At 44.6% G+C, this 27,282-nt stretch overlaps 3 protein-coding genes across 8 annotated transcripts; 1 reads left to right on the forward strand and 2 right to left on the reverse strand.

Moving 5' to 3' along the window:
- The first annotated feature begins 203 nt into the window (after positions 1–203).
- Positions 204–5,727, forward strand: nudt12 (nudix (nucleoside diphosphate linked moiety X)-type motif 12). 2 transcript variants are annotated; one of them, XM_034596797.1, is made up of 8 exons: positions 204–633; positions 1,826–2,081; positions 2,795–3,095; positions 3,249–3,531; positions 3,622–3,789; positions 4,083–4,196; positions 4,273–4,472; positions 5,074–5,727. In XM_034596797.1, exons 2-8 carry the CDS (start codon positions 1,879–1,881, stop codon positions 5,182–5,184), a joined length of 1,380 nt encoding a protein of 459 aa, XP_034452688.1. In that variant the 5' UTR covers positions 204–633; positions 1,826–1,878; the 3' UTR covers positions 5,185–5,727. The 2 variants fall into 2 exon arrangements, with proteins under 2 accessions (XP_034452688.1, XP_034452687.1); XM_034596796.1 differs by having other exon boundaries at positions 204–618.
- A 1,922-nt stretch (positions 5,728–7,649) lies between these two features.
- Positions 7,650–18,179, reverse strand: LOC117768444 (protein HIRA). 2 transcript variants are annotated; one of them, XM_034596789.1, is made up of 25 exons: positions 17,885–18,179; positions 16,381–16,443; positions 15,945–16,055; positions 15,612–15,702; positions 15,096–15,190; positions 14,759–14,854; positions 14,335–14,495; positions 14,026–14,193; positions 13,828–13,941; positions 13,127–13,197; positions 12,789–12,894; positions 12,364–12,585; positions 11,937–12,022; positions 11,663–11,860; positions 11,427–11,570; positions 11,096–11,312; positions 10,819–10,926; positions 10,466–10,614; positions 10,192–10,353; positions 10,016–10,074; positions 9,720–9,825; positions 9,355–9,477; positions 9,051–9,214; positions 8,842–8,930; positions 7,650–8,224 (listed from the first exon to the last, which is right to left on the reverse strand). In XM_034596789.1, exons 1-25 carry the CDS (start codon positions 17,919–17,921, stop codon positions 8,108–8,110), a joined length of 3,057 nt encoding a protein of 1,018 aa, XP_034452680.1. In that variant the 5' UTR covers positions 17,922–18,179; the 3' UTR covers positions 7,650–8,107. The 2 variants fall into 2 exon arrangements, with proteins under 2 accessions (XP_034452680.1, XP_034452679.1); XM_034596788.1 differs by having other exon boundaries at positions 7,652–8,224; positions 11,415–11,570.
- A 1,896-nt stretch (positions 18,180–20,075) lies between these two features.
- slc2a8 (solute carrier family 2 member 8) lies at positions 20,076–27,282 on the reverse strand. 4 transcript variants are annotated; one of them, XM_034596313.1, is made up of 10 exons: positions 26,912–27,282; positions 25,627–25,789; positions 25,091–25,297; positions 24,576–24,675; positions 21,937–22,148; positions 21,588–21,737; positions 21,157–21,265; positions 20,909–21,061; positions 20,424–20,569; positions 20,076–20,314 (listed from the first exon to the last, which is right to left on the reverse strand). In XM_034596313.1, the coding sequence occupies exons 1-10, from the start codon at positions 27,004–27,006 to the stop codon at positions 20,168–20,170; spliced, it is 1,482 nt and encodes a 493-aa protein (XP_034452204.1). In that variant the 5' UTR covers positions 27,007–27,282; the 3' UTR covers positions 20,076–20,167. The 4 variants fall into 4 exon arrangements, with proteins under 4 accessions (XP_034452204.1, XP_034452205.1, XP_034452207.1 ...); XM_034596314.1 differs by having other exon boundaries at positions 20,909–21,058; positions 21,154–21,265; positions 26,912–27,232; XM_034596316.1 differs by lacking the exon at positions 26,912–27,282 and adding an exon at positions 26,334–26,374.

The following is a 27,282-nucleotide window of genomic DNA, read 5'->3' on the forward strand; positions in this document are numbered from 1 at the left end:
TAGAATATATTTTACAATTTAGGCTGTAAAATAAATATAAACTAACTGGAACAAAAGTATCATTACAAAAATAAATTCCATAAAAAATAATGATGAATCAGTAAATATGTGACAATGTTTGACAATTGCCCTTAATTATTATACTTTAACTTTTGCTCTTTACTTTTTTACTGGAAATGATCTTAATACTTATTGAAGCAGAAATAATAGAATAAATGTGTAGATGACAGATCATCGTTTAAAGCTGTTGAGCACTGATGAACTTTCAGAGTTTGTTTATTTATTTATTATTCTCTTAATGTAAATATCTCCAGTTTTGTTTGAATATTCGTTAATGAAACGTTACGTAAGATGAATGAATGAATGAATAATAACTTTATTGATGAATGAATGAATCATATGTAGCAACTGGACTTTATCCTCAACCTGTTCACATAACAGGTTAAACTCTGTGGTTTACGGCGGTGTGGTGTGGCCCTGAACGCATCGCAGTGGTTTCTGTTCCTGAACGCATCTCGAGTTTCTTCTTGAAGCTGAAGGTCGAAGATCCTTCAACGATTCAGATTCAGATTAACTGAAGAAGATCAGAGGAGAACCAGCTTCTACCGAGAGACTCAGGTTCGTTCACACCAGGTTCACACCAGTTCATCTCAGATTCTCAGGTTTTATTCCAGTTTGAATCTCAGGTCTGATCTTTGGTTTTATTCCAGGTTTGAATCCACATTAACCTCAGGTTTGGTTTAACTTCAGGTTTAACTTCAGGTTTAACTTCAGGTTGAATCTCAGCTGAGAACAAACGAACTGAATCTTCCGCAGTTCCGTTCGATTCTCTTCAGTTTCCTGGTTTGTTTTACGTAGATGACGTAACGACAGGTCACATGACTCCGCACAGAGACTGCAGCAATTTAATTTAATGATTGTTATTGTTGTTTTTATTTGTATTATTGTTGCTGTTATGAAAACAGAACCACGTGTCTCTCTCTCCAGCTGTTTGGTAACGTTTTATAACTGCGAGAGATTTGATTGACAGTTGTTTCCACCAATGAGAGGACGAGCAGCAGGCGAGAGGAATATTTAAAGGAGCAGAATCCAGCTGATGTACTTTAGTACAAGTATTAATACTACTGTAAAATACACGACTCGTTATATTCGTATTATCACCACACTGTAATATACAGTACTTCTAAAAGACATGCACTTGAAATGTTGTTCAAGTACAAATACTACATTATAGGTAAATAACATGTGCCTACTAATACTCCACTGCAAATAAAAGTACTACATTAAAAGTAAAAGACATGCAAAATGTAGGAAATATACTGTATATGACACTGTAAGAAATATCCAATTGCAAGTAAAAGAAATAGTACTAAAAGCACAAGTAAAAGTACAAATAATATACTGTACAAAGATACTCAATTGCTCATAAAAGACAAGCACTTAAGTGTTATATTTAAGAGTACTAAAGCTACACTGTAAGAAATACTCCATAACTAGTAAATTACATTACGTTTTTAAGTAAAATTACTTAAAAAATACTCAATTTCTTATAAGACAAGCATGAAAGTGTTATACGTTTAAGTAATATTGCGACAGTGGTAGAAATACTCTTACAAGTAAACAATGTGTACTACTGAATACTCCATTACTCATAAAAACATGTACTAAAAATATTACTGATGCAAATATACTCACAATATACTGTATAAAAACATTCCACTACTTAAAAGACATGTACTGATAATGTTATTTTACTCATTAAAGACCAGCACTAAAATGGTATATGTAAAAGTACTAACTTTTTTTAAACTTCATCATTCTGTAGAAACGTGTCCTCAGATCAGTTTGACTCCGGTTCATCCTCTGGGAGCCTGAACGATGAGCGTCCCGTCGAGTGCTGAGGAGGAGCTGCAGGAGAAGTTTCTGGACGCTGCAGCCAGAGGACACGTCACCCAGGTGACCTCGCTGCTGTCCCACTTCCCCTCGCTCATCAACCAGACAGGAAACAGCGGCTGGACAGCGCTGATGCTCGCCGCTCGCCACGGACACTTTCATGTGGCGGAGGAGCTGCTGTCACGTGGGTATATACAAGTATTTATCATCATGAGTCAATCCAGAGCTTCTACGTAATGTGACACGGACGTTACACTCTCCACATCCACCAGTACACAGTTGTACTGTAATACTTACAATCTGAGCCTGGACTACTGTAATGTACTTGATCACATTACTCTGGTTTAGTGTCTTCACGTCACTTCCTGTATCACTGAGGAGGGATTTTATATATTTATTTATTTTTATACCTTTTACTAGTTTTATACTTTTATCCAAAGTCTTTGTTTCATTGCTAACTCGTTCTTATTGATCTTACTCTTATCTCACTTTAACTACAGCAGCACAGAATTCAGTTGTTCTGGTAAAGACCTTCGCAAACGGTTGTTTTACAAATCGAGCAGATTGAAGGATCATAAAAGATAAATATGCTCAAGTGAGAAAGTAATTAAACAGGAATCAGAAGCTGAAAGAGGCGAAAATGAGCAATCAAATAAAAGTATAAACTACGAGTTTAACAAAGCTATAATCTGTAACTGAGAGAATATTAAAACTATTAAAGATTAAAACGAGAACTGAAATAAACTTCTATAAAACATGTGTAGAGCTGCAGAGGAGCTGATGATTTGACCTCTGACAAATATTTATCAGTTTTTATAAAAAGAAAAGTTTAAATGATGAAGATCTAAAAACAGTCCCAAGCTGAGAAAGACTTGAACCTTTTCCATCCTTCATCTTCCAGCTGTGACAAGTTCTCCGTGAACCCTTCGTCACAAACCGCCTACGACGTCGCCAAGTTCTGGGGCCACAGGCACATCTCCAACCTCCTGGGGCGGACGGACGACGGCTGCCTGCGAGTGCTGCCGGGCTCCGACCTCGTCCCGCAGGAGAACTACTTCAGCAGGGAGACGCTGGACCGGCTGAGCGCGAAGAGGACGGACACAGAGTGGATGGAGGTGAGACAGAGAGACGCAGAGACCGTCTACCTGCTGTTCTCCAGCCTCAGCCCCATGGTCAGCTGCTCCGAGGACGACGGCTCAGAGGTACCAGAGTGAAACCATCGTAGGAAACACTGATGTTCTGATATTAACCTGATGAAGACTAAGGTCTGAAAGTCACTTAACAACTTAACAACAGAAAGATGAAGAGATGTTTCAGTCTTTAAAGACTTTTGATGGTGATTCCAACTCCAACAGGGGAGAATGAAGCTGTGTCGGTTCAGGTATGAGGCCGTGAGAGATCTTCTCCAGGAGCCTGCCACTGTGCTCGTCTTCTTAGGAGTGGAGAGGAGGAAGAAACCCTCCTCCTCCTCCTCCTCCTCCTCTCCTCCTCAGGGGGTCGGTCAGGAGCCTCCAGCCTGGTTTGCCGTCGGCACAGATGAAGACGCAGCTGAACTTCTGAAACGCTGCAGAGAAAAGAACTGTTTGTTCCCGAAGACACCGAACAGGGATCTGCTGAAGCTGAGCGAGGAAGAGGCCGGTGAGGAAGATCGATGTCATTTATCTAAATGAATTTCTATACGACTTGTGTCTCCAGTTGTTTGACTTTGCTCTGGCTCCCGGTCTCCAGGCGTGGTGGCCCAGGCTCGCGCGGTGCTGGCGTGGCACAGCCGCTACAGCTTCTGTCCGACGTGCGGCAGCGGCACGCGGCCGGAGGAGGCCGGACACAAGAGGAGCTGCCTGAACGCCGACTGCAGGAGCCTGAGGGGCGTTCACAACACCTGCTACCCACGAGTCGGTACGTCAGCCGGGAGCAGGACGTCAGCTGGATAACTCCAATCATTCATTATTAACTTGTTCATTTCAAAGGGCACATTTTAATTCAGGTTTTTCACGTCTTTTATGGGGAATTACTTATTTGAATGTTTGATGTCGTGGTGACGAGCTGACGTCATTGATCTAGTTCAGTTTTTAATGAATCAATCACCTGACGTGCAGGTGGTGGTGGCCGGATACTAAGTTACTAAAGTCCTTAAAGGATGAAACCACAGAGATGATGACTGGATGAATTCAGTTTCTCTGTGTCTTCAGACCCGGTCGTCATCATGCTGGTGATTCATCCTGATGGAAACCAGTGTTTACTGGGAAGGAAGAAGATCTTTCCTGTCGGCCTGTTCTCCTGTCTGGCTGGTTTCATAGAGCCTGGTAACTCTTGTATACACACACACACACACGTACACACACAACACACAAACTCACCTCCCCCCCCGTGCGCCTGCAGGGGAGACGATGGAGGAGGCGGTGAGGAGGGAGGTGGAGGAGGAGAGCGGCGTGAAGGTCGGACCCGTTCAGTACGTCTCCTGTCAGCCGTGGCCGATGCCCTCCAACCTCATGATCGGCTGCCTCGCTGTCGCCATGTCGACCGACATCAAGGTGGACGAGAACGAGATCGAGGAGGCCCGGTGGTTCCCACGGCAACAGGTACAGCCACAGAAGAGAAATACTGTAAATAACAATAAGAAGAATATTCATAATAATGAGAATGATAAGTTTCAATATTACTGATGACAAACAACATAACTTATAACTCACTGGAGCTTTCAGCTGCTTCTCATGCTCTTCATCAGACGATCGGCTCAGGCTGTGAAGACGTTGGTTCAGTTGTAATCAAAGATTTATGTTCATTTTCACTTCAGTAAAATTACTGGTATTACAACTAAAGGATATTTTTAACTACACATATTTACAATCTATACAAATACTAATTAATATGATGTAAATATGTAAGTCATATAACAATTATAATATGAGGTGAACATTTTTCTTATCAAGGATCATATAAATGTTTATATCTTTGAGTTAAATACTAAGACCTGAAAAAAGCTTTGATCTTCATCTCTAGTTTTATAAAACCGATCATTTAAAATTTCAATAAACTAGTTTTCAGCCTCGTTCACAACTTTAATATCAACAGAGCCCAGATTCTGTATTAAAGCAGAATGTAAGTGACGTAGAGCAGGAGAAGTGATCTTCATGAAACTCGACGAGACGATCTCTGTTCTATTGGATGTTTTCTCTGCAGGTGATCGACTCCCTGTTCAGAGGAGAACCTCCGACCTTCGTCGTCCCCCCCAGACAGACCATCGCTCACCAGCTCATCAGACACTGGGTCGGCATCAACGCCAACCTCTGACACGTGCAGCCTGACCTCAGAGCCTGAAGAGGCCGAGCTCCAGACTGATCCCAAACCAGCTTCAGACGCAGGAATCACTTCTGTTAAATCACCTCCAGTCATGTGAGCGGCTGCTTGTTCGTATAAAGATGTCAAGTTGAAGCTCTCAGGGTTTAACTCACCTCAGAATTCAAGATGATTAAATAACATGATTAAATAAAAAAGTGGAAACGTTATAGGAGGAATTGTTCAAAGTGTTAAATCTTAGGTTCTGTTTCAAAGGCAAGTTGGAATCATAATTTAATACAAATAAAATGTTTAATTTTAAAGTCTGGTCACCTTTTTATTGCAATTCAAAAACCAACCATGTGATGTTTAACAATTCTATTCTGTTGTGGGACTGATAAAGGATCCTATTATCTTACTGCTATAATAAACAGGTAATATTTAAACTATAGATTCAATTTATAACAAATAGAATTTAATGGCGTATTGACGAGAACTGATGGAAACAAAGTGGATTTTCTCAAACAAGTAAAATCTACACAGAAGTTCATGTCAAGGTCCAAACGTGGAAATAGTTAATGATTGATCTTAAAGTGTTAAATGAACCGAAGAGGAAAACATTAGACATTAGATGTTAACATGCTAACATTCACATTAGCTATGATACATTAGCATATTAACATGACAATATCATGTTAACTCCAGATGTTCCCGTAAGAAGCATTTTGACTTTGTTTCAACACTGAAACATAAGTGAAGAAAAACGACCAAAAACCCAAATGTTCCTCATTTGTTTAATTTTAAGTTTCTTTCATCAAAAGCAAAAAAGATTCCGCTCATTTTTTTCTTTTCTTATAGAAAATGGAAACAAAAGAAATTTGCCTTGTACAAACATTTAAAAATGACAAACGGAAAAAAAGAAAGAAGAAATGCTGTACAGAGGGGATTCACACACACACACACACACAGACACACACACACACACACTGAGCTGCTGCAGACAAACACAAGAACTTTAATTCTTCAAGTGAAGTTTGAAACCTGTTAAAATGTCAAGTTAATGGATGTGAGACAAAAATAAACAACTTTTCCCCCATAAGTCCTGAAAATCTGATTTTCAGTGGTTTTTACCGGCACATAATACAAAATGAAAACAGGTGCAGCAAAAAAACAATAAGAATAAAGGATCAGCCTATAAAAGTGTCGGCTGCGTTTCTAACTGGAGCTTATTTACAGAATCGATATAACCTTTCTGCACTGGTTCTGTCTGATTAACTGACACTCGCATGATCTGAAGAATAAGACGACGCTACGACCTCTGAACGCTCCGACGTCGATTCAGAGTCAACGAGCAGAAGTGATAGTGTTGGATGGCGACGGAGTTTCAGACGAACTGGGACTTTGACACTTGAATGTTCATGATGCAAAGTGGTTAAAAGTGGATTCTGCTCAGTCCGTTGAACCTTCACGTGTTGGTGGAAGAAAACATTTCAGTCCAGGTCTGAGTTTTCAGAGAAACACGTGCAGGACGAGACGGGAACGTTTCTACAGTAAATACGATGTGAAAAAGATTAAGAACTGATTGAAACTTTTATTTATTCATCACAATAAAGTGTGACGTGTTTAATAAGCTCATTCACCGTTAGATCCTCAGTTGATCTTTTAGAGTTTTGAGCCGCTGATGAAAAAGTGTAACATGACTTCAAACTGTTGCTTAAAGTAAAAAATGGCGTCCAGCATCAACAACGTATCTAAAACAGAAGCAGCTGAAGATGTGACGAACGAATGAAGCTGCACATCTGAGAAAGATTTCTGTTTGTTACCATTTGGGCTCCGTCCACAACAAAACGTTTTCTCCAACCACGATGACACACACACATCACATGACCGTCCACCTACACAGGTCATGTGATGTAAACAGGAAGTAGATTGTCTCTGTAGTTGGTCGCTGAGTTTCAGAAAATACTCTAAAGTCAGAGCAGGGATTTCTTTTCTCCGAGCGACGACGAGGTGGAACTGTTACCGACAGGAAGTGTTAGCGACGCTTTGTGTTCACCGCTGGTAGTCGAGTCATGTGACTGATGAGAACCAATCAGGAAGAGAACGTGTCATCGTTTACTAAAGTCTCAGTTTCAGAGTCAAACACAAAGACTTTAAACTAAAACGAGGTCGGCAGCGTTTACTCTGATTAACCATGGCAACAATACCAATGACTAAAAGAACTAGAACGTGTCCGTGTGGACGGAGCCGGACTCTGAGTTAAACCAAATGTGAAATCAGTCCAGTTCAATTTCTAACATCTACACTGTTTTTTTGTTTTCCTTGACTTACACTTTTTATTGATTTGAATCAGTAGCAAAGTAAAATCACTTTAATATCTGAGATCCCTTTTCCGACTCCGTTTCCCAGAGATCCATCCTGTCCGTCAGCACAGTGGAGGCGTGGAGTTCATGTTCTCGCTGCGGCGTTCAGCCCGACGCCCTCCGTGTTCTCCACCCGGCAGAAACTGGTGTGTGTTCACTTCTACACATGAAGGCATCACTTTGGTACAAGCATATTGCTCCTTTACCTCATTCTGATTCATATTGGTCTTTACCAGCGTCTCAGCTCAGCTCTCTCTCTGAGTAGAGGAGAGTAGCAGGAAGTCCTCAGTCTCTGTGTTTCTCTTCGTAAGTTCATGATTAGCAGGAGGGAGGTGCATAGCTCAGAAACAGACAAAAGACGTTAGTGAAAAAATGTGATAAGAAGAAAAAAAAAAGAAGCACCCATTTGTCCCCAGTGAGCGACGGCACTGAAACGTCCCAGTGCGTAGAAGCTGCGACGGGCCTCGGCCTCAACAGCGTTTCAAGCTTCCCAAGATGAAACAGTCAGAGTTTACCCGAGCCGAGCCGAGCCAAACTAGTTCCACGACGAGTCCCGGTGTGCGTCAGTCTGTGTGTTATTTGTTGCGCAGCAGCTCCAGCTGGTCCTGGTACTCCGTGAACAGCCTCTGGAAGCGCAGGTTTTCTCCGATGACGGGTAAAACCTCCCGGAGCAGCTCCCGCTTACGAAGACCCTGAAAACACAGGGGACCAAGCAGTGAGCGGCCGTTTCCATGGTGACAGAGCACGAGGTGTAAACAGCGTTCACAGATACGATGCACCTCAATAAGGACAGTTCGTATTTAGACCTTTAAGACCTGAACCTTTAAGACCTGAACCTTTAAGACCTGAACCTTTAAGACCGGGTGCGATGTCTGCATGCTCCTCCCTTTACAGCCCCATGAGATGTGTGAGTGTTTGTTGTATTCAAGACATGTGACTGATGAAATTCATTGTGATTCGCTGAGATACTCGTGGCAAAGGAGAAAGGCTCTTAGTCTAAGTTTCAAAGAAGCTTGTCTGTACACTGAGTTCAGAGTTTCATTAACGAAAACAACGATGACAATAACTAAGAAGAAGATTCTGACCCAGACGATTCCTGACAAAGCCTTCATGAAGTTTAGAGATGATTTACAGTGAAAGACAAATGTTTAAGCTATTAAATGTTTTTCTTTCTGCCTCAGACACTAAAACATTAAAGTTTTTGTAAACGTTGGTGATTCTGTCAGCTCTTTTAAGGTTTCAGAGTTTCTTTCCGACACCTCAGGTCGTAACGTGTTAACCGACGAACGGCACGGTGTCGTAAACGTACCAGAGTCGTGGGCTCCCAGGATGTGGCAGCAGATTTGTGGACGGGACCCAGCAGCTCCTTGCAGAGTTCTCTTAGACGAAACTCGGAGCCTGGAGGGAGGAAGACACACATTAGAGGAAGCATTGATTTCCTCACACTTCATCTACACAGTCACATGTTCATCAAAGTAGTCGTGGTCGTAGGTGATGAGAACAGAAATGGTTCCGAACCTTCGTTGACGAGGAATCGGGCGTAGATGAGCAGCCAGTAACGATACTCCTGCGCCGACTGCAGAGTCAGAGCCGCCGCCAGCTGGTTCTCTAGGAAGGCCAGTGTCATGCTCTGCTGCAGGTGGTGAGGCGTGGAGGAGAGACGGGACGCCAGACGACCAGCACTGCAGGGACCAGAGAGTTTATCATCAGTGGACTGACATGAAGGTTCGAATCCCCCGGTGACTCAGTTTGATGCCTGGTCTTATAATTGAGGACACATTGATTTTGAATGAAGAAAATCAGAGATTAAAATCTGTCGTACTTGAGGTTGCGTCCCTGCATTACAGCCAGTGGCCCCGAGGTCACAGGTGCATCATGGGAAGGTAGGCAGCTCCTGAAGTCTGCACACTGAACCAGCGAGTCTCCTTTATCTGCTATCAGAGTCCTGAGAGAGACGGAGAACAGGTCGTTGAGTCAAATCGTGGAAATCATTAGGATTCATAAACTACACACTGAACCTTTAAGGCCAAGATGATAGTTTCCACATTTCCTGAGCATCTGTCCATGACTCACAAAAGGTGGATACGTGACCCTCATCTGTTTCTTCTTACTTGTTATGTCCAACATTTCTGAACACGACCATCAAACAAAACACACAAACCGAACCAGTGCAGTTCAGGGTCTCACCAAGTCTCCAGCGAGGAGCTGAAGCAGTACGACTTCCCGTTGGAGAGTCCGATGACGGGGACCCCCTGCTGAGTCAGCAGGGACTGAGACACCGAGATGTCAACACCTGCAAACAAGAGCTTTTTAGAGACAAACAACACGACTGGACTCTTCAGACTCAAGATTATTAATAAATCAATCGTTTAACATCTAAAACATTGGTTTAATTAATTATGAAACACTGAAAGAACACATTTTTAATTAACACTAAAATAAAACCCTGTTGTTTATGTTCTGATTTTCAAAGTGTTTCTCACCAGATAAAATGTTCCTCAGAGACTCGTTCTTCACCAGCGCCTTCTGTTTCTGAACGTCCCTGCAAAGACAAACAACAGATGAATAAACTGAAACCGGTGGAAAAGAACAACCGTCTCCATCAATGAATCTGTGAATGTGAACATCCTGAATAAAGACAACATGCACGAGCACTGACCAGACGGAGAGCGCCGCTCCGGCCGTCAGAGCCATGACGAAGTGGGCCGCGCAGTGCAGAGCGGACACCGGTGTTCCCAGCTGGATGGCAGGAAGCAGCCGTCGACCGCAGGACGAGAACACAGACAACATCCTGTCCTCGCAGGCGACGGCAAGGACGTCACTGAGGGAGAAGAGGAGCAGGAGAAAAATGATTTTGTGTTGTTGATGAACAGGAAAAAAACAGAATCGACTGAAGACTCATCATCTGTGTGTCGTGTGGGTGGAGCCTCCACCTGCTTCCTGCAGCAGTGACCACTGAGCTGGGCAGCAGCGTGTTCCAGTCTCGTCCGTCTCTGGAGCATCGCAGCTGACTGAGCTTCGAACCGGCCACCACCGACACCTCGTTCTCCACCTCCAGGAACACCGACGGCTCCATGCTCACCTTCACACAAACACACACTTTCCATTAATGACTTCAGTTTCAGCCAGAACTACCTTTAAGGAACAAAAGGCTCCTTCACATCAGAAGTCTGCGTTTCCACGGCAGGAAGACGAGTCAAACCCGACGGGCTGAAATAAGTTCTTCACGTTGGACACAAATATTAAATCCACAGATAACGACACAGGCGACCAGACAGCGTTTTACCTGCAGACTGAAGGATTTCTGTGTTTTTGGCGTCGGGAGCCTGAGAACAGCGACAGGAGCTGGAGCAGCCGTCACTCTGCTCGGCTCCCGCTCCGCTGGAGGAGTCACCTGACAGGAAGAGGAAGCACATCGCACTCCGTCATCAACCTCTGCAGCATCACAGAGCATCTCCCACCAAAAACCCACCTACACATTCTCACTTTAATGTTAACTCAAAGGAATGAATGGATCTTTCGTTATTTGATCATTCACTGAAGCCTCCAGCCACCGTCTCTACCTGAGCGAAGGGTTGGGCACTGGGAGCGGCTATTTTGTCTTTCCTGGGCCGTCCCTTCTTCCTCTTCTCCACCACCTCTGCTCCGTCCATCAGCAGCTCCGGCTTCCTCTTGCTGAACGACAGGTTTTTGTTGATGGTGGCCATCTTGTCCTCGCTGTCGCTGCTGGAATCTTCTTTGGCTTTTACTTCTTTCAGGACAGAGATACCGTCTTTGGGCCTGATGGACAAACAGAAAAGTCTCAGTTAGTTTTGTGAACGGATTCTTTGCTTCTCAAAGTTCTGCTCCATCACATTTATGAACTTTTTAAATCTACTTCACTTGAACTGAGACCTGTCTTGAGGCACGAGGCCAGAGATGGAGGTGATGACGGCCGTGATCCCCGGCGTGGCCTTTGACCTCTCGGTGAACCTGGAGTCCAAAGCTTTCATCGGCTCAATCTTGGTGGCGGAAGTGAGCAGCAGAGTGGATTTCACACTGAAAGGAACAAGAGGTTGATGAAAAATCAAGAGCGATATTCATGTGTGATTCATATTCAACAGAAAAGAAAATGGAAGTGCTCTGCGTACCCGTCTTTGATGTCGTCCAGGCCCTTGAGGCCGCCGGCTGCAGGCGAGGTGAGCATGGGGTCAATGCCGGGCCTCAGCCCCAGAGAGGAGGCCTGTCCTGGGCTGGAGTCAGAGCTGAGCTGAGGGGTGAGATGATTGGACATGGAGGAGCCCGAGGGCAGGATGGGGACGCTGTTGAACAGAGCCGGTGAGAAGTCCCTGCAGAGACAGAAGGACAGTGATCATCTGCTCCATCATGAAGCTGATCCGTTCTGACCACGACGTTGAAACTCACCCCGTGTCCAGCTGAGCGATGCACAGCGGCGTGATCCGTCTTCTGCCGTCTGCGGTTCTCGTCTCCACTTGTTTCTTCAGAAGGTTCTGCAGGAAAAATGACACATCCGAGAAATTCAAGATCCAAAAATATCATGAAAAAGTGTTTGTTATAAAAAAATAATAATTATAAAACCATGAATATTTGAACACGTGCCAAGTTCTGCTCTTGTTGGTTCTACTTCTAGTCTCTGTATCTACTGCTCTAATATCTAAAGGCTCGTTCACACCTCGTTGAACCTATACATCATTTCAGTGTGTGAACCTGTAAACTTAATATGTTAATGGAAAGAAATGAATTAATATACAATGAATTCATTATGATTCATTATCAAATGCCTCAGACGTCTGACTTTGACCCTTTGAAGAGGATTTATTTCAGTTCCCACCTTCCTGATGTCCTCCAGAGACTCTCCGTTCATCACGCTGTTGAGCTTGGGGGCGGAGGACTCGGGCCCGGCGCTGCCCGGCCCCGCGGTGGCCTGGGCCGAGTTCTGTCGCTCCTGCTGGTACTTGAGCATCTCAGGGTTCTCGATGATGGTGGTGGAGAGCTGAGCCTCGGTGCTGGTTATAGCCAGACTCTTCCCGTAGATGTTCTGGTGAATGCTGTTCTGTACGTCAGAGGAAGAAGGTGGAGAACTTTGATTTGGGTTCTTTTGGTGCTTGATAGAACACACAGTAGTTTTTCCTTTGCTCACAAAGTAAATGTCATGTTTCAGTTTTCTATGGAAGCTTCTGCAATTGATTTTGTGTTCAGAGATTTAATAATTTAATGTGTCTGTGTTCTGATGCGAGTTCATGATGTGAGTGTTACCTTCTCCTCCTCGCTCAGCGGGTCTCCCAGTTCATCCAGTGAGAAGTCCAGGTAGGCCACAGTGCCGTCCATGGAACACACCAACATCCCCAGACCCGTCAGAGTCCTGACACACACACACACACACACACACACACACACACACACACACACACACACACACACACACACACACACACACACACACACACACACACACACACACACACACACACACACACACACACACACACACACACACACACACACACACACACACACACTTTGGGTCTTTCACTGATGACAGATTCAGGGAAACAGGCACAGACTCTTGTGTATGTGTGGCAGGAGTAACTCACCAGGAGATGTCCATAATCGATTTATCGAAGAGATCGTGAATGACCACCAGGGGGCGCTTCAGGGAGGTCAGCTGGAGAGAGAGAGGAAAGATGTTAGGACACTCGGGATCCCGTCATGTTTTCTCCCTCGTTTGACGAAAGTGAGGTGAGGAACATTCTATTGAACACGGAGGTCGTCTCTAATGTCTAATTCACACTACACGCTTTTTAGCTAAATTTTCCACTCGCTAACAATTTTTGGAACTCAGATCGACTCAAGAGGCTCGAGAACACGTTGCCTCCCCCGACATATGGCGGACGACTACAGCCGGTCAGAGCGCAGGACGGCGTGCAGGCGGCACAAAGTCGAGACTGGACGTACTAGTCAAGGTTTCTTCTGGTGAAAGGTCGTGTAGTGTGTGACCTCCTGTCGCAGGTCGGTCGGGTATGAACTCACAACGACTGCAGACTCGTGATCATAGACAGGAAGTCGTGTAGTGTGAACTGATCAGTGATCAGACTGATCTGAAAGACGTGTCAATCAATTTGAATCAGGAAGTTTATTCCTTTTTTATAAGTTTATGTTTTTACTGAGATGGATCATCTCTGTGGAAGCTGTTTTTGTCTGAGCAGATTAAAATCATCACAGACACAAGTGAGGAATGAAATCTTTAAACATGAGGGACCTGCATCAGGCGTAAACTTTAAAAAACCAAACTGACCCAGACTGAGAGCGACCGGTCCTTGCTGCCGACGGCGCAGCAGCAGTACGGACAGCTGGGTTTTGGGGAGCTGCCGTTCTTCTGTTTCTTCTTAAAGATCTTTGGGTTGAATTTCTGCAGAGAAGAAACAGAAACGTCAGAACGTGGACGAGGAAGAGAATCTTCAAATGAACGAAGACGAGGGTAAAACGTCCTCACCACCACGGTGACAGCTTTGCGGTGACCCACGAAGTCCATGTTGGTCTTCCAGCCGTCCCTTTCCACGATCTGGGCCGTGGGGCCGGAGTTGTTCATGGCGTGAGCCGACACCAGATACTGACCGTCCGGGGACCAGGACAGACGCAGGACGTGGGTCGTCCCGCCGCACTGAGACACACAGAGAGAGAGAGAAGAGAGTGAAACTGTGTAACAGGACAGAAGATACAGAAATATCAACCTGAAGAAATGAGTGAAAACACAGGATGAAGCACTAACGTTTCCTCTAAGTACAAACATGTGTCTCTGTACCTCGTTGAAGGGTTTGGTGATGTTGGCCTCCATCTGCCAGTCCATCGTCCTCCATACTTTGAGGCTGTGGTCGTCGGCCTGGGAGGCGATGTACTTCCCCACCGGGTCCCAGGTCAGGCCTTTCACCAGTCCAGTGTGTCCCCGCAGACATGTGACCATCTCTGGAGACACAGAGAGACAGGGGGACATGGATGAAGAGACGCCAAGAAATAAATCCTGCTCCAACGACAAGCAGCACTGGATTAAATAACAAAAAGTACACGTTCATTTAAACAAAATACTTATAAACTATCATGGCAGCTTTTAAATAAATTAATGATGAAATGAAATCAACTCTTGATGGATCCACGCCTCCGTGTAACCAGTCGAGCATTTAGCTTTATCCGTGACGCTGCAGCTCTAATGTCGGAGCAGAGTCTCCTACCTGGGAATTTACGAGCGTTCCAGATGACGATGGTGTTGTCGACGCTGCAGGAGGCCAGCCACACGTCATGAGGAGACCAGGCCACGTCCATCACATCTACAACACAACACACACACACACAGACACAGACACACAATCAGATATCACCGTGTGAGTCTAGAGAAAAGTCAAAAGTTAAAATGTTACTAGTTAAGATATTAGTTTGTGTGAAAAGGGTCAGTGATGTGTTCACGTGTGTTTGTATGTGTGTTACAGTGTTCACCTGCACATCTGACTCGTTGTGTAATTTGTGGGAACATAGTGTGTGTACATGCTACATGATTTATTGTTGTCTTACCTCCGGTGTGATTCCTCAGGATGGTGACACACCTCCACTGCTCCACGTTGGCCAGTTTACTGCTCGACCCGAACACTGTGCTCGGACCGATGAATCTGCAGAGACACACACAAGCAGACACACACACACACACACACACAGTCAACACAAACGAGCAGCTCTGACTCTTCAGGGAACAGAACAGGGACAAGAACTGATCCTTTGCACTCGAGTATATGGGTGTGTGTGTGTGCGTGTGTGTGTGTGTGTGTGTGTGAAGCCTCAGCTGTTTTCTTAGTCATTGAGTGATACCTGAACTCGTATCATATTTTTCCTACATGCCACTCTTCTGTTTTATAATGTAAAGTCTTTTATTTGCATTTATGACTTGAAGGCCACTGTTGTTATCATGAATTTGTATCCAGAATCATGCAAATGTCATGATATCAGTATCAACTACTACAGTTTTGGTATCATCTCTACTTGTTTTGTTGAAAAAGCCTCATGTGTATTTGCTGATTGTGTGTTTGTACGTACGCAGCTCTCCTCCACACCATGACCAGCTTGTCGTCTCCTCCTGATGCCAGGTACAGTCCATTGTTGGACCAGCGCACACAGTTCACACACGCTGCACAGACACACACTCGTGTTAACTTTGATAGTTTGACGTCAGAACACGACTCTTGCAACACAAGACATTTCTGAGCAGAAGAACCGTTGCAGTATTTTACTCAATAAACCAAAAGAAATCACTCGTGGATAAGAACCTGAAGACCTGTGGTGTATTAATCAACAAATATTACATTTCTACGCTCAACAGGATGATCTGACTCGACATACAACAACAGATATTACAATGAGGCTGGTTACCTAGGTGATTGTCCATCTGGCAAAGCATTTTGGGAATACTTTCGTTCTTCTCGTCCTCCTCCCTGAGGACCGGCGCCATGTTCCAGATCATCACCTTTCCAGAATCTTCCCCTGGAAACAAAAACAACACTTAGAAAAAACAACATACACAAAATACACAACCCACACCCACACACACACACACAGCTGACTTTCTGTGTCATGACAGTGGTGAAGACAACTCCCTCCAAAACACTTATAAGGGTTCAGGAGATTCATCTGAAAACCTCACACATACGGAGATAAATAAATCTATAACCTGAAACTACAGGATTAAAACATGATGATATACATTCAGTGCAAGTTTTAAAAAGTGTACATATCTATATTTATCTAAATGTGGATCCTCAAGGACAAATGTCCATTTCAGAACAAACCAGTGAAGCAGGTCTCTTACCTTGTCCACCAGTTGCAAACTTTGTGCCATCAGGATGAATGTCCACTGAAAATATGGGTTTGCCTGAGAAACACAACGTGAAACGAGTGAACTTCAACGACACAAACAGGTTATTATAATAAGAGGAGAAGAAAAAGTAGGTGTTCAGGGAGAAAACATTAAATTTGACCCACTATTAGTTTCACTTGGCTTCAGGCGGTTTGTCTGGGGTTCGGACTGGGAACCATCTCGCTGTGAGACGACAGTGATAACCTCTGCACCACCATGCCGCCTTTTATTACTGCTACATGTGCAAATATGTATTTCTTATTAAGTCAATCGGTTTTGTTGTTGTTGTTGTGAAACAGTTTTAGATGAATCTCATGTATAAAAAGTTTGTATAGAAATAAACTGTAATATTAATATTACAATGTAAACCTGCCTTCTGTTCTGTCAGTGTCAGTTATGATATATTAATATTTAAATGTAGAACAAATCACTCGTTGTTTTCTGACATGTTGTTAAAGACATTTCACAAAAATATATATATATCTGATGGTTGCAGGGTTCAGTTAAATTCATATATGTAAATAACTTCACTTATATTGTTGCGTCTCATGTAGTTAACACTGTAATGTTGCTTTTATCATTATCATTATCACATTATCTGTAAAATATGTCAGTTATATGAACATTTATCAATTTCCCTTTGTTATTTATCAACAAGAAGCATCTGTTGGTTTATCAAAAGGTTCTATTGTATTTTTATTATCTGTAACCACTTCAATTGTGTGAATATTTGTCCTTATTGAGTTACTTTTGTTGTTATTGTGAAATGTGAGTTGTTTTATAAGAAACACAGATAAACATGGTTATTGTCATCATTAGCAGTAGTGTCATCACGACTCTGTTAACCTGCTAGTTGTGTGTTTGTGTGTTTATGTGTGTATATATATATATATATCCAGTTAGTTAAGGTCTGAAGGTGAAGAGGTGAAGACTCTTCCGTGTTTAACTCCTCGTCTTCTCCTCCGACTCGCTCCAGCCTCCATCAGCTCGTTAGCTTCGCCCTGAACCTCAACTCCTCTCCGGCGGTGAACTCCACCGACTGACAGCTCCCACGACCCGAGCAGCCGCGGGTCCGCTCCACGTGGACCCCCCCACCCCTCCCCAGAACCGGGACTAGAACCCAGGCGGGCTCGTTCGGGGCGTCGGGATGTAAGATGGAGTCAGGGCGAGGGGGCAACTTGGAGGCTGCGGCAGGTAAGTGGAGCTAGCAGGGGGAAGCTAACAGGCTAACGAGCTAGCTCCGGTTAGCAAACATTAAGATGGCAGAGAAGCTGCCGCGCTGCGAACAGCAGGTGTGTTTTCACTTGTTGACTTTGACCCGGTTCGGAGGAGTTCACCCCCCGGGAGGAGCTCGTGTGGAGCTCCGCCGTCGAGCCCCGCGGATCCCCCCCACCACCACCACCACCTCCCGACAACAAAAGCCCAAGTTGCTCCGGCGGGTCCCGCGGGCTCTCACCGTTGTGGCTCACCCAGCTCGGCTTCAGCAGCTTCATGTTCAGCGACACTTTCTTTACCCTCCTCCGGCCTGGGGTCCAGCAAGAGCCCGTCCAGCGGGCGGCACCGGGCGGGGACGCGGCTCGAAGCTCCGGCTCTTTGTCTCAAACTCTGTGCGACACTTGTCCGCGCGTGTGCCCGAGCTCCATCACCTCCGCGGCGGCAGCGGCAGCAGCATCATCCCCGAGACTGCGAGCCCGAGCAGCGGCGGCGCACCGGAGGCGAGCCCGGACCAAGAGCGAGGTGACACCGGGGGCAGCTCGGGAAGCGTTTCCGCTGCTTTTGACCGCGCACCGGAAACGTGTGTCGGGCAGCTGTCACAATAAATCCACCGGGTGCTGACTTTTAAGGATTAGATGTGAAAATAAAACTCAAAGATATTTTCATTTCTCACGTGTTTTTCATCTACTTCAATGGAATCAAGTGAATCCGAGATAAACAATATAAAAGTAACTTTACCACGAGATTTACGAGACAGGCTTTTTATTTTGAAAAGAATCATAACCTGTAATGCGGAAACTCGGAATTTAAACTGCACAGAAAAGTGTCCAGTGTTTTCTTTTGTTTGATTTAATCTGAGAATCGAACAATCCAGAAAAACACGTAGAATCTGAAACGTTCTAATGAGAATATGAAAAACATAATGTGCATAAAACACAAAACTGAAGCACGACACAGGATCGATTCATTCAGTCCGACCTGCTCCACGTCATAACTGATAGAAAATCAGATATATTAAATAAATAAAACCGTCTAAATAAAAACTGATTGGGTGCAGACTTTCAAAGATGAATGAAAACACAGATACCTCCTCCTTAAAATCCTAAAATCGAGATTAACATCAGGCTGTGGCACAAACTGTAATTGATAATTGATAAAATAATTAATACCAAGCGTAATTAAATAAATGATGAGGAATAAACCTGGTGCAGATTTTCTCTGTTGTCAAAAATCATAAGAATAATTAATTTTTTAGTTTAGATAATGACAAGGATTAAAGAATAAAGACTTGGAGCCACAACACCTGAAGTCATTGACTCACATTGTAAACATATGGATTTAAGATCATTATTCCAGAGTTTAACATGTGTTTTAATGTTGATGAAAGATTTTCTGCTTCGTCCATCACGTGTTGACATTTGACAAGTAGAGGCTGTAATTTAAAATACAATTAAAGCTGAAAATCTGTGAATCAACATGTCCCACACGCCACAGGGATTTTATTCACAGACTCAGTTCACGGTAAGATTCAGTTTCACACACATTTAAAAAGTCACAGAAGAGACACGGACACACAAAGAGCTTCATTCGATCCTGTTCAGCCTCAACATCGAGTGAACTTGTATTTATTGTCTCTGTTTCATAGCTTCACTGAACTCAAAACAAACATCACAATCACTATTATATAAATTGTAAAACAAAAAGTTGGATGATCCATTTTCTACAACATCAGATCATAAAAGTGTTTCTTTACGAGATTATCCCAAGAGAACATATTTAGAATACACATCCACGTTATCTCTACAATTTATAATTCTACTGATGATAGTGTTTGTCACAATCTGCATCACATAATCAGGAGATTTTTAAAAAGGAATTAAAAGTGGAAAAAAAGCTATTTTTGAATTTTAAGATCAAACATATTTTCATAGTAAAAATCAGTTTAGGAATAATTATTCTCAGACTGATATTATAAAAGGAGCAGAGAATAAGTTACAAAGAAAATCCATGAACATTTTAGTTTCTTTCCCCACAATAAAAACTCTGGAATCCATTAAACTGTAATGCCATCACTTAGTCTCCTTTGTCTTTGGAAAATGTTTTTACAAAAACCATTAAAAGTTAAATGTTTTACCTTTAGCAACAAAGAACAGAGACTTAACCCCATTACACGGTTCCTGTGATTATGAATTCCAGCTTTAAAACAACGTATTTAGTGCATATATTAAAACTGTCAGACTGTCCCACACACCAGAGGAGAATTTAAACCCGCATGTGTCAGGTAGGAGGTGAGGCCTGCAGGGGGCAGTGTCGAGTTGTGTTGTCGGAGGTAGTGGGGGGGTTTCGGCAGCATCTTCATCCCCGAGGTCACAGTTTCCCTCCTGAGGCCTTTTGTCTGCTCGCTCTCACACAAGCGTTTTAGTCCATTTTTAAAAAACACTTTTCAGATCATTTAGCTGTTTGTGAAGGATTCAAACTGTGTTTCGATGTTCACAGAGGATTTACCTCCAGCTGCCGGTTCGGCTCACCGGTCTGAGGCTCCCCTGAACGTGGCTTCGATCTGCTCCAGCGTCTTGCCCTTGGTCTCGGGGACGAAGACCATGGTGAAGATGACGTTGAGGATGCACATGGAGGCGAACAACCAGAAGGTTCCAGCGCTGGTGAGAAGACTCTGGAGGTCAAAGTTACATCGACATGGACGGATCAGAGTGATGCTCACAGAGGGAGAACGTAACACAAATCCCCACCATCACCATACTCCCTGTGGTGCTGAGACTCACCATCATATCCTGGAAGGTTTTGGTGACGACGAACGCCATGCTCCAGTTGGTCAGGACGCAGATGGCGCTGGCAACCCCCCGCACTTTGACGGGGAAAATCTCCGACATGATGAGCCACGGGATCGGACCCCAGCCCAGAGCGAAACCTGAGAACACAAACAGTGATTCACGTGGTACGACACACACACACACACACACACACACACACACACACACAGACACACACAAAAACCACGTGTTCATCAGCTGATCGACTCTCCAGTTTTAAAAATGGCCGCCTCTGCTCCGGCCGACTGGTTCATGGTCACAGACACGACATGAGCTTTATTTCATCTCTTTCATTCCTGAGATAAAACATGTCACCAGACTCAAGACAGAAAAGGATGAAGGAGAGAGGAGGAGGAGGAGGAGGAGAGGGATGAAGAGAACACAAGAAATGTTAATGATGCTGATGCGTCACAGCTGCGTGTGAGCGGCGATCTCACCTGCGATGAAGATGGCCATGCTGGCGAGGGCCAGCCAGGTCAGGTCAGCGTGGGGCTCCGCTCCGAGGAGGCTCAGCGGGGCGGGGTCATCGTGAATCGACATCAGGTAGAAGTAAACTCCGAACGCGGTGGTGCTGATCACCATGGCAACGCCTTGATTATCGTGGGAGGACAAACAAAAACAATCTGTGATCACTGTATTAAAATGAGATAAAATTAGTAAAGAAAATGATTGTGCTTTAAAATACCTGAAATAATGAGAAGGACTTTCCTTCCAGCCTTGTCCATGATCAGCGCCGCCACCGCAGTGACGACGACCTGAATCAGACCCACGATCACCGACGCCAGGTCGCTGTCCTGCAAAACAACATATTCACATCTTCCAGATGTTTCGCCACAACAATGTGAACAGAGTCATTTGTATTTCATTAAAAAAAAGAAAGGACCCAGCATAGCACCCTGTGGTATCCCACATCCCAACGACTGGACAGGTATGAATGGACCTGATTCAGGCTCCTCCCACTGAATCTCATGGCTCTAATGAGATGAATAATGATTCCTTTTCGTGTATAAAAAGTGTTTTTCACCATATATAACTGAAATCTGTGGAAGTTTATCAACCATTTTTTTTGCCAAATTGAACGTATGTATATAAATAACAATTAAAAAACCCTCTTACCTTGAAATGTGCTTGTTCAAATATGGTCTCAGCGTAGAACATGATCGCATTGATCCCCGTGAACTGCTGGAAGATCATCAGCATGACGCCGATCACCAGCGGCTTGTAGACGCCCGGGTCCTTCAGGTCGGACATCTGGAAGCTCGAGCCCTGAGAGAAACACAGACAGAACAGGTATAACCAGCGAGCCTCTGGTTGACCTTTGACCTCAACAGTCCATGTCCAGTGGTGCTGTCGTGGTCAGAACATCGTCGTCCTTCAGATGTGACCTCTCACTCTGTTCTTTATTCCTCAGCTCCATCACAAGCCACATCCCCACCGTCCTTTAAAACCTCGACCACAGACTCACCCGCTCGTCACAGCCGCTCTCGATGCGAGCGCACTCCCACTCCACGGGGGCGTCCGGCCCCCGCAGGAAGCGCAGAGCCTCCTCGGCCTCGCGCCTCTTTCCCTGTGACAGCAGGAACCGAGGCGTCTCGGGCATGAAGCACATACACACCATCAGCAGCGTGGGGGGGATGGAGCAGCAGATCGCCAGCCAGCGCCAGTCCAGGAACAGACCTGGAGAAGAGGGTCACACGGGAATGAAGCTGCTTCTGGTTTACTGCTCAGAGCTGCTAGAAGATAGTTATGACTTCTGTCAGCAGGAAATCAAAAAGTATGGGATCATATCGAATCTTTAACGTTTTACATATGACATCATTATTCACACCTTCTCTCCCCCCAACTCTGATCTCTGATAATCTCTGCTCACTTCGTCCAAGTGCTTGTAAAATATATATTTTAAAGGCCCATTATCATTATTATTATTATTATTATTATTACGGTTTTGTATTTCTGTGTCGTAAAAGTACATTATTAACTTTTTCACTTTCTTTAAAATTGTGAGAAACAATGTTTTTCGATAGTTTGGTTGATTTCTCAGAATAATTCCTCCATCTTTATGAAACAATGAGACACATTCAGAGGACTGATATTTATGAGTGTGTGTAATTTGGTGCAGATCCAAAAGTCTGGATCTAGTGAATTTAGATGTGGTTTGTTGGGACGTATGAGTTCCACTGAGTTCTACTTAAATCATTTAAATACTAAGAATGCAAGGACTGGTCGTCCATCGGCTTTAACCAACGACCACGAGCTGCCACTGGTCGGCGGCAGCTTCATGCCGGACACAGAGGAGCATTGTCACGTCCAAGCTTCCTCACGAATATCTTCGTCTAAAAATATCCTTCTCCACTGATCTGATTGTTCCACTGAGTTCTCGACCACAGTGTGGAGCTCTGGGCTGAACAGCAGCTGGTCTGTGATGAACCAAACCACGTTACCTGAAATCCACCTCCTCATTCTGAGACAGGTTATTCCAGATCGGGGTCGACTTCTCTTCATTGAGACGTGAATGTGCCATTGCATTTAGAAAACTATAAAAAGGTATTTGGTTCATGAAACCATTTATTTGTTCAGTGTACTAAAGAGTCGTTTATTCCAAGTCCAGCAACTGTGTCGGCTGCATCCAGTCAGGAAGTTGTTTTGGTTGTTTTGGTCCAGATTTTTCAGTCGTCTGAGGTTTGAGCCTCGATCCAATGAATGAAGAGACTTTGTTGTTCCAGTGAAAACTGCTGACAGTGAATTATCCAGAGAACTTCAGCCTCATACGATTTAAGAGAAGTTCCTGTTTAAAGAGATCATGATGTCTACAGCTGAACGTTGCTGCTTCGTTTTACATGACCCATCTTCTTGTTTTGTCTTTTCTAATGTTTCTGAATCCTCAAACCTTCTGATCGTTTCCAGGTTAATATAAAATATCGCTGGTCTCAGACACGAGGTCTCGGCCTCGGCCCTCGAGTCCAGCGTCAGTCGAGTTCTTGTCGTAAAAAAAGCAGCTGATTTATTTTGCCATCATCTGACTCCTGGATTAAATCAGTAACGGTTTAATTTTTAACTTCATAGTTTTATATTGTAATTGGTTCAACAACCTCGGAGAGACCTGGAACACGATTCGAACAATCATACACAGCTGAGTCCACTCACGCCCGCTGCGTGGTCGGAGCAGCGGCGAGGCACCACGACCGTCATGAGACCCCCGGTGTCACGTGACCCGACACGAATGGCATGCAGTTAACGAGATTAGGGAGCGAGCAGCCATGTCACACAGGTCGGGCAGAGGGGGGGGGGGGGGGGGGGGGGGGGGGGGGGGGGGGGGGGGGGGGGGGGGGGGGGGAATGTGATCCTATCTGAGGACGACCGGTCACATGACAGTGACCGGTCGAAGAAGCTTCTTCAAACATCACAGAGTGGATCAACACATTTCAGGACAGATTGTGAGAGACAGAAACGGATTTCAGATAAGAGGACAGATCCTGTGTCTCTGTCCTGAGCAGCTGCTGCTGTCTTCGTGCTGGATGTTATCAAACTCAATGTTGCATCATGTTACAGCTCGTTAACTGCAGTTTTTACCTGGAAGGTCTTTTTCCTTCACAGGTCACTCAGAGTTCAAACCTCCACCAACAGTTTAAATTCAACCAAGCTGCAGCAAATCACACAGACTCACAGATATCAGGCGTCTCAATGAGTTCGTCAGGATCCGAGAGTTATTCTCGGAGAAATCAGGGGAAATGTGGAAAAAAGCCCTTCACAGAAAACATCTTGGGATTTTTGTCCGGATTTAAATTCTGGATCAAGGCCAAAGTTGTATGAGTGATTTCGTGACCACATCCTTTCACCAAGTTGAGAGGAAATGAGTTCATTAGTTTCTGCGTAATGAGAAACAAAGGATTGGACACGGGGGGGAAACTTCCAGCAGAGGAAAGGAAGTCAGAATATCTGAGATACGAACGCGTCATTTGCAGTAGTGATCAAACATCTGGTTTTATCTCCTGTGTTTCTCTTTCTAATCTTCATTTCCACCATCACTCAGTTCCACAGACCTGGAGTCAGGCGTTATTAAATGACATCGTATAAAGACGCCGAAAGCATTCAGAGCGTACATACCTGCCAGGTAAACTCCCATGATGCCGAGCACCACCATGAGCTGCACACAGGAGCCCAACGTGCCGCGGACCCGCTCGTGAGCCATCTCAGAGATGTACAGCTGAGAGGAGACGCAGGAGGAGCACAGAGGAACGTTTATCTGATTCTTTCATCACACGTTAACCAACATCGATTCGTTTCCTGATTCACTGATTAAAGGTTTGGTTTATAAAACAGCAGAAAATAGAGAAAATGCACAAATTACCAGAAGCTCGAAAGTATGTCATTGATTCATGTTTTTAATACTAAAAAAACCAAATGTGTTGTATGAAACTTATTTGAAGCTTAGTTATGAATGTTTTCCTGTAAAAGTACCTCAGATACACAAGTAAAATCAGCCTCTAATATTGAGTTTAATTTAATTTAATTTAATTTTATGTATTTGTCATCGGGCTTGAAGCCGCGCGGCAGGAAGTCCCAGTGTGAATGTAAACAATGGACAGAAGCTACGTCATCAAGAATCAAGCGCTTCCTACCGGGACGACCAGCGACGTGACTCCGCTGGCGAGGCCGGTGAGCACTCTGCCGAGGTACAGCATCCACACGTTCTGCGCTGCGATGATGACGGTGAAGCCGAAGACGAAGGGCAGCGAGCAGAACATCAGGCTGAGCTTCCTGCCGATCTTCTCCACCATCCAGCCGCCCAGCAGGCCGCCCACCGCCGCTCCCACCGTCACTATGGACTGAACCACAGCTTTTTACATTTGTGTTTGAACAACTTTGATATTTAAAGTTATTCAATTAATTAAATTGTTGACATTGAATTTTCTTCTCTAAAACAAATAGAGCTGCTGATTCAATAAGTAATAAACTTAAAATACTTCTTCAAATATACAGGGAAAAACCACCAAGATCTGAAAAGTACATCATCAATATGCTGGATAAAGAGTCAGTGTTGACAAACGAGTCTCTGCAGCAGGTTTCTGACCTGAGGTGAACCTGTGATGATGTAACTCTGCTGATCAAACACTTTATAAAGGCTTCAGTGAATCATCAGCACATGATGTCATACCCCGAACCAGCTGGCCTGGACGGCGTCGAGCCGCAGCCGCGGGTCCGAGATCCGCATGAGGTCAGGCAGAGCCGGGGAGCTGTAGCCCAGCACGAAGCCGAAGCTCATCGGCCCCAGGACGGACGCAAACGTGGCCAGATACAAGTTCCTGTTCCTCACTTTGCTGCAGACACACAGAACGAGCTTCATTCAGAAAGAACTCAACAAAGATTCTAATTGAAAACACACAAACCACACAAGTTTAATAAAAAGCCCCTAAGAGAAATAGTAGGATCTTGAGTCTTTGTCTCTGTGTATTTGACTCTGTGTCTGTGTCCCTTTGAGTCTGTTGAACTGACCTCAGGTAAGCGTCGTGCTCAGACATGAGTCTTTGTCTCTCTGTATCTTTGTCTCTCTGTGTCTTTGTCTCTCTGTGTCTTAGTCGCTCTGTCTCTTTGAGTCGTGTGAACTGACCTCAGGTAAGCGTCCTGCTCAGACATGAGTCTCTGTATCTTTGTCTCTCTGTATCTTAGTCTCTCTGTGTCTTTGAGTCCTGTGAACTGACCTTAGGTAAGCGTCCTGCTCAGACATGAGTCTTTGTCTCTCTGTATCTTTGTCTCTCTGTATCTTTGTCTCTCTGTGTCTTTGTCTCTCTGTATCTTTGTCTCTCTGTGTCTTTGTCTCTCTGTATCTTAGTCGCTCTGTCTCTTTGAGTCGTGTGAACTGACCTCAGGTAAGCATCCTGCTCAGACATGAGTCTCTGTATCTTTGTCTCTCTGTATCTTAGTCTCTCTGTGTCTTTGAGTCCTGTGAACTGACCTCAGGTAAGCGTTCTGCTCAGACATGAGTCTCTGTATCTTTGTCTCTCTGTATCTTAGTCTCTCTGTGTCTTTGAGTCGTGTGAACTGACCTCAGATACGCGTCCTGCTCAGACATGAGTCTTTGTCTCTCTGTATCTTAGTCTCTCTGTGTCTTTGAGTCCTGTGAACTGACCTCAGGTAAGCGTCCTGCTCAGACATGAGTCTCTGTAACTTTGTCTCTCTGTGTCTTAGTCTCTCTGTGTCTTTGAGTCCTGTGAACTGACCTCAGATACGCGTCCTGCTCAGACATGAGTCTTTGTCTCTCTGTATCTTAGTCTCTCTGTGTCTTTGAGTCCTGTGAACTGACCTCAGATACGCGTCCTGCTCAGACATGAGTCTCTGTATCTTTGTCTCTCTGTATCTTTGTCTCTCTGTATCTTTGTCTCTCTGTGTCTTAGTCTCTCTGTATCTTAGTCTCTCTGTCTCTTTGAGTCCTGTGAACTGACCTCAGGTAAGCGTCCTGCTCAGACATGAGTCCGGTCGGGTCCTCCTCTCCTCCTCCGTCCTCCAGCAGCCTCCTCCGCTCACTTTGAGTCTCCATCCAGAAAACCTGACTTCACCTTCTGTGCTGTCTTCAAACCATCAACCTCAGGTCGGACTGAGTCACAACAACAACAACAACCACAGCAGCAGCAGCAGCAGCAGGAGGAAGAGGAGGAAGAGGAGGAGCAGCGGAGAATGAAGCTACATGAAGCCGTGAATGGAGCGCGGATCTCGGCCTGGCCGCTGACTGAGAGCCGGGGCTGTTTCTCTGGATCTTCACTTCCTGTTACTTCCTCACTTTGCTTTGTCAACAAGTCAGTCAGCTGATCGCCGT

The sequence above is a fragment of the Hippoglossus hippoglossus genome, chromosome 9, assembly GCF_009819705.1.
Source record: "Hippoglossus hippoglossus isolate fHipHip1 chromosome 9, fHipHip1.pri, whole genome shotgun sequence".
Classification (NCBI taxonomy): Eukaryota; Metazoa; Chordata; class Actinopteri; order Pleuronectiformes; family Pleuronectidae; genus Hippoglossus; species Hippoglossus hippoglossus.

What these genes read in the sequence shown, in the direction of transcription:
- nudt12 (XM_034596797.1), top strand. Translation starts at nt 1,879, where the DNA reads ATGAGCGTCCCGTCGAGTGCTGAGGAGGAGCTGCAGGAGAAGTTTCTG. An exon ending in CCGAGGACGACGGCTCAGAG is followed by an intron (nt 3,096 to 3,248) that starts GTACCAGAGTGA and finishes CAACTCCAACAG; the next exon opens with GGGAGAATGAAGCTGTGTCG. An exon ending in CACCTGCTACCCACGAGTCG is followed by an intron (nt 3,790 to 4,082) that starts GTACGTCAGCCG and finishes CTGTGTCTTCAG; the next exon opens with ACCCGGTCGTCATCATGCTG.
- LOC117768444 (XM_034596788.1), bottom strand. Translation starts at nt 17,921, where the DNA reads ATGAAGCTGCTGAAGCCGAGCTGGGTGAGCCACAACG. An exon ending in CCTGAGGAATCACACCGGAG is followed by an intron (nt 14,855 to 15,095) that starts GTAAGACAACAA and finishes GTTGTGTTGTAG; the next exon opens with ATGTGATGGACGTGGCCTGG. An exon ending in CCTGGGAGCCCACGACTCTG is followed by an intron (nt 8,225 to 8,841) that starts GTACGTTTACGA and finishes CTGTGTTTTCAG; the next exon opens with GGTCTTCGTAAGCGGGAGCT.
- slc2a8 (XM_034596313.1), bottom strand. Translation starts at nt 27,006, where the DNA reads ATGGAGACTCAAAGTGAGCGGAGGAGGCTGCTGGAGGACGGAGGAGGA. An exon ending in CATGGGAGTTTACCTGGCAG is followed by an intron (nt 22,149 to 24,575) that starts GTATGTACGCTC and finishes CCTCTTCTCCAG; the next exon opens with GTCTGTTCCTGGACTGGCGC. An exon ending in TTGAACAAGCACATTTCAAG is followed by an intron (nt 21,266 to 21,587) that starts GTAAGAGGGTTT and finishes GTTGTTTTGCAG; the next exon opens with GACAGCGACCTGGCGTCGGT.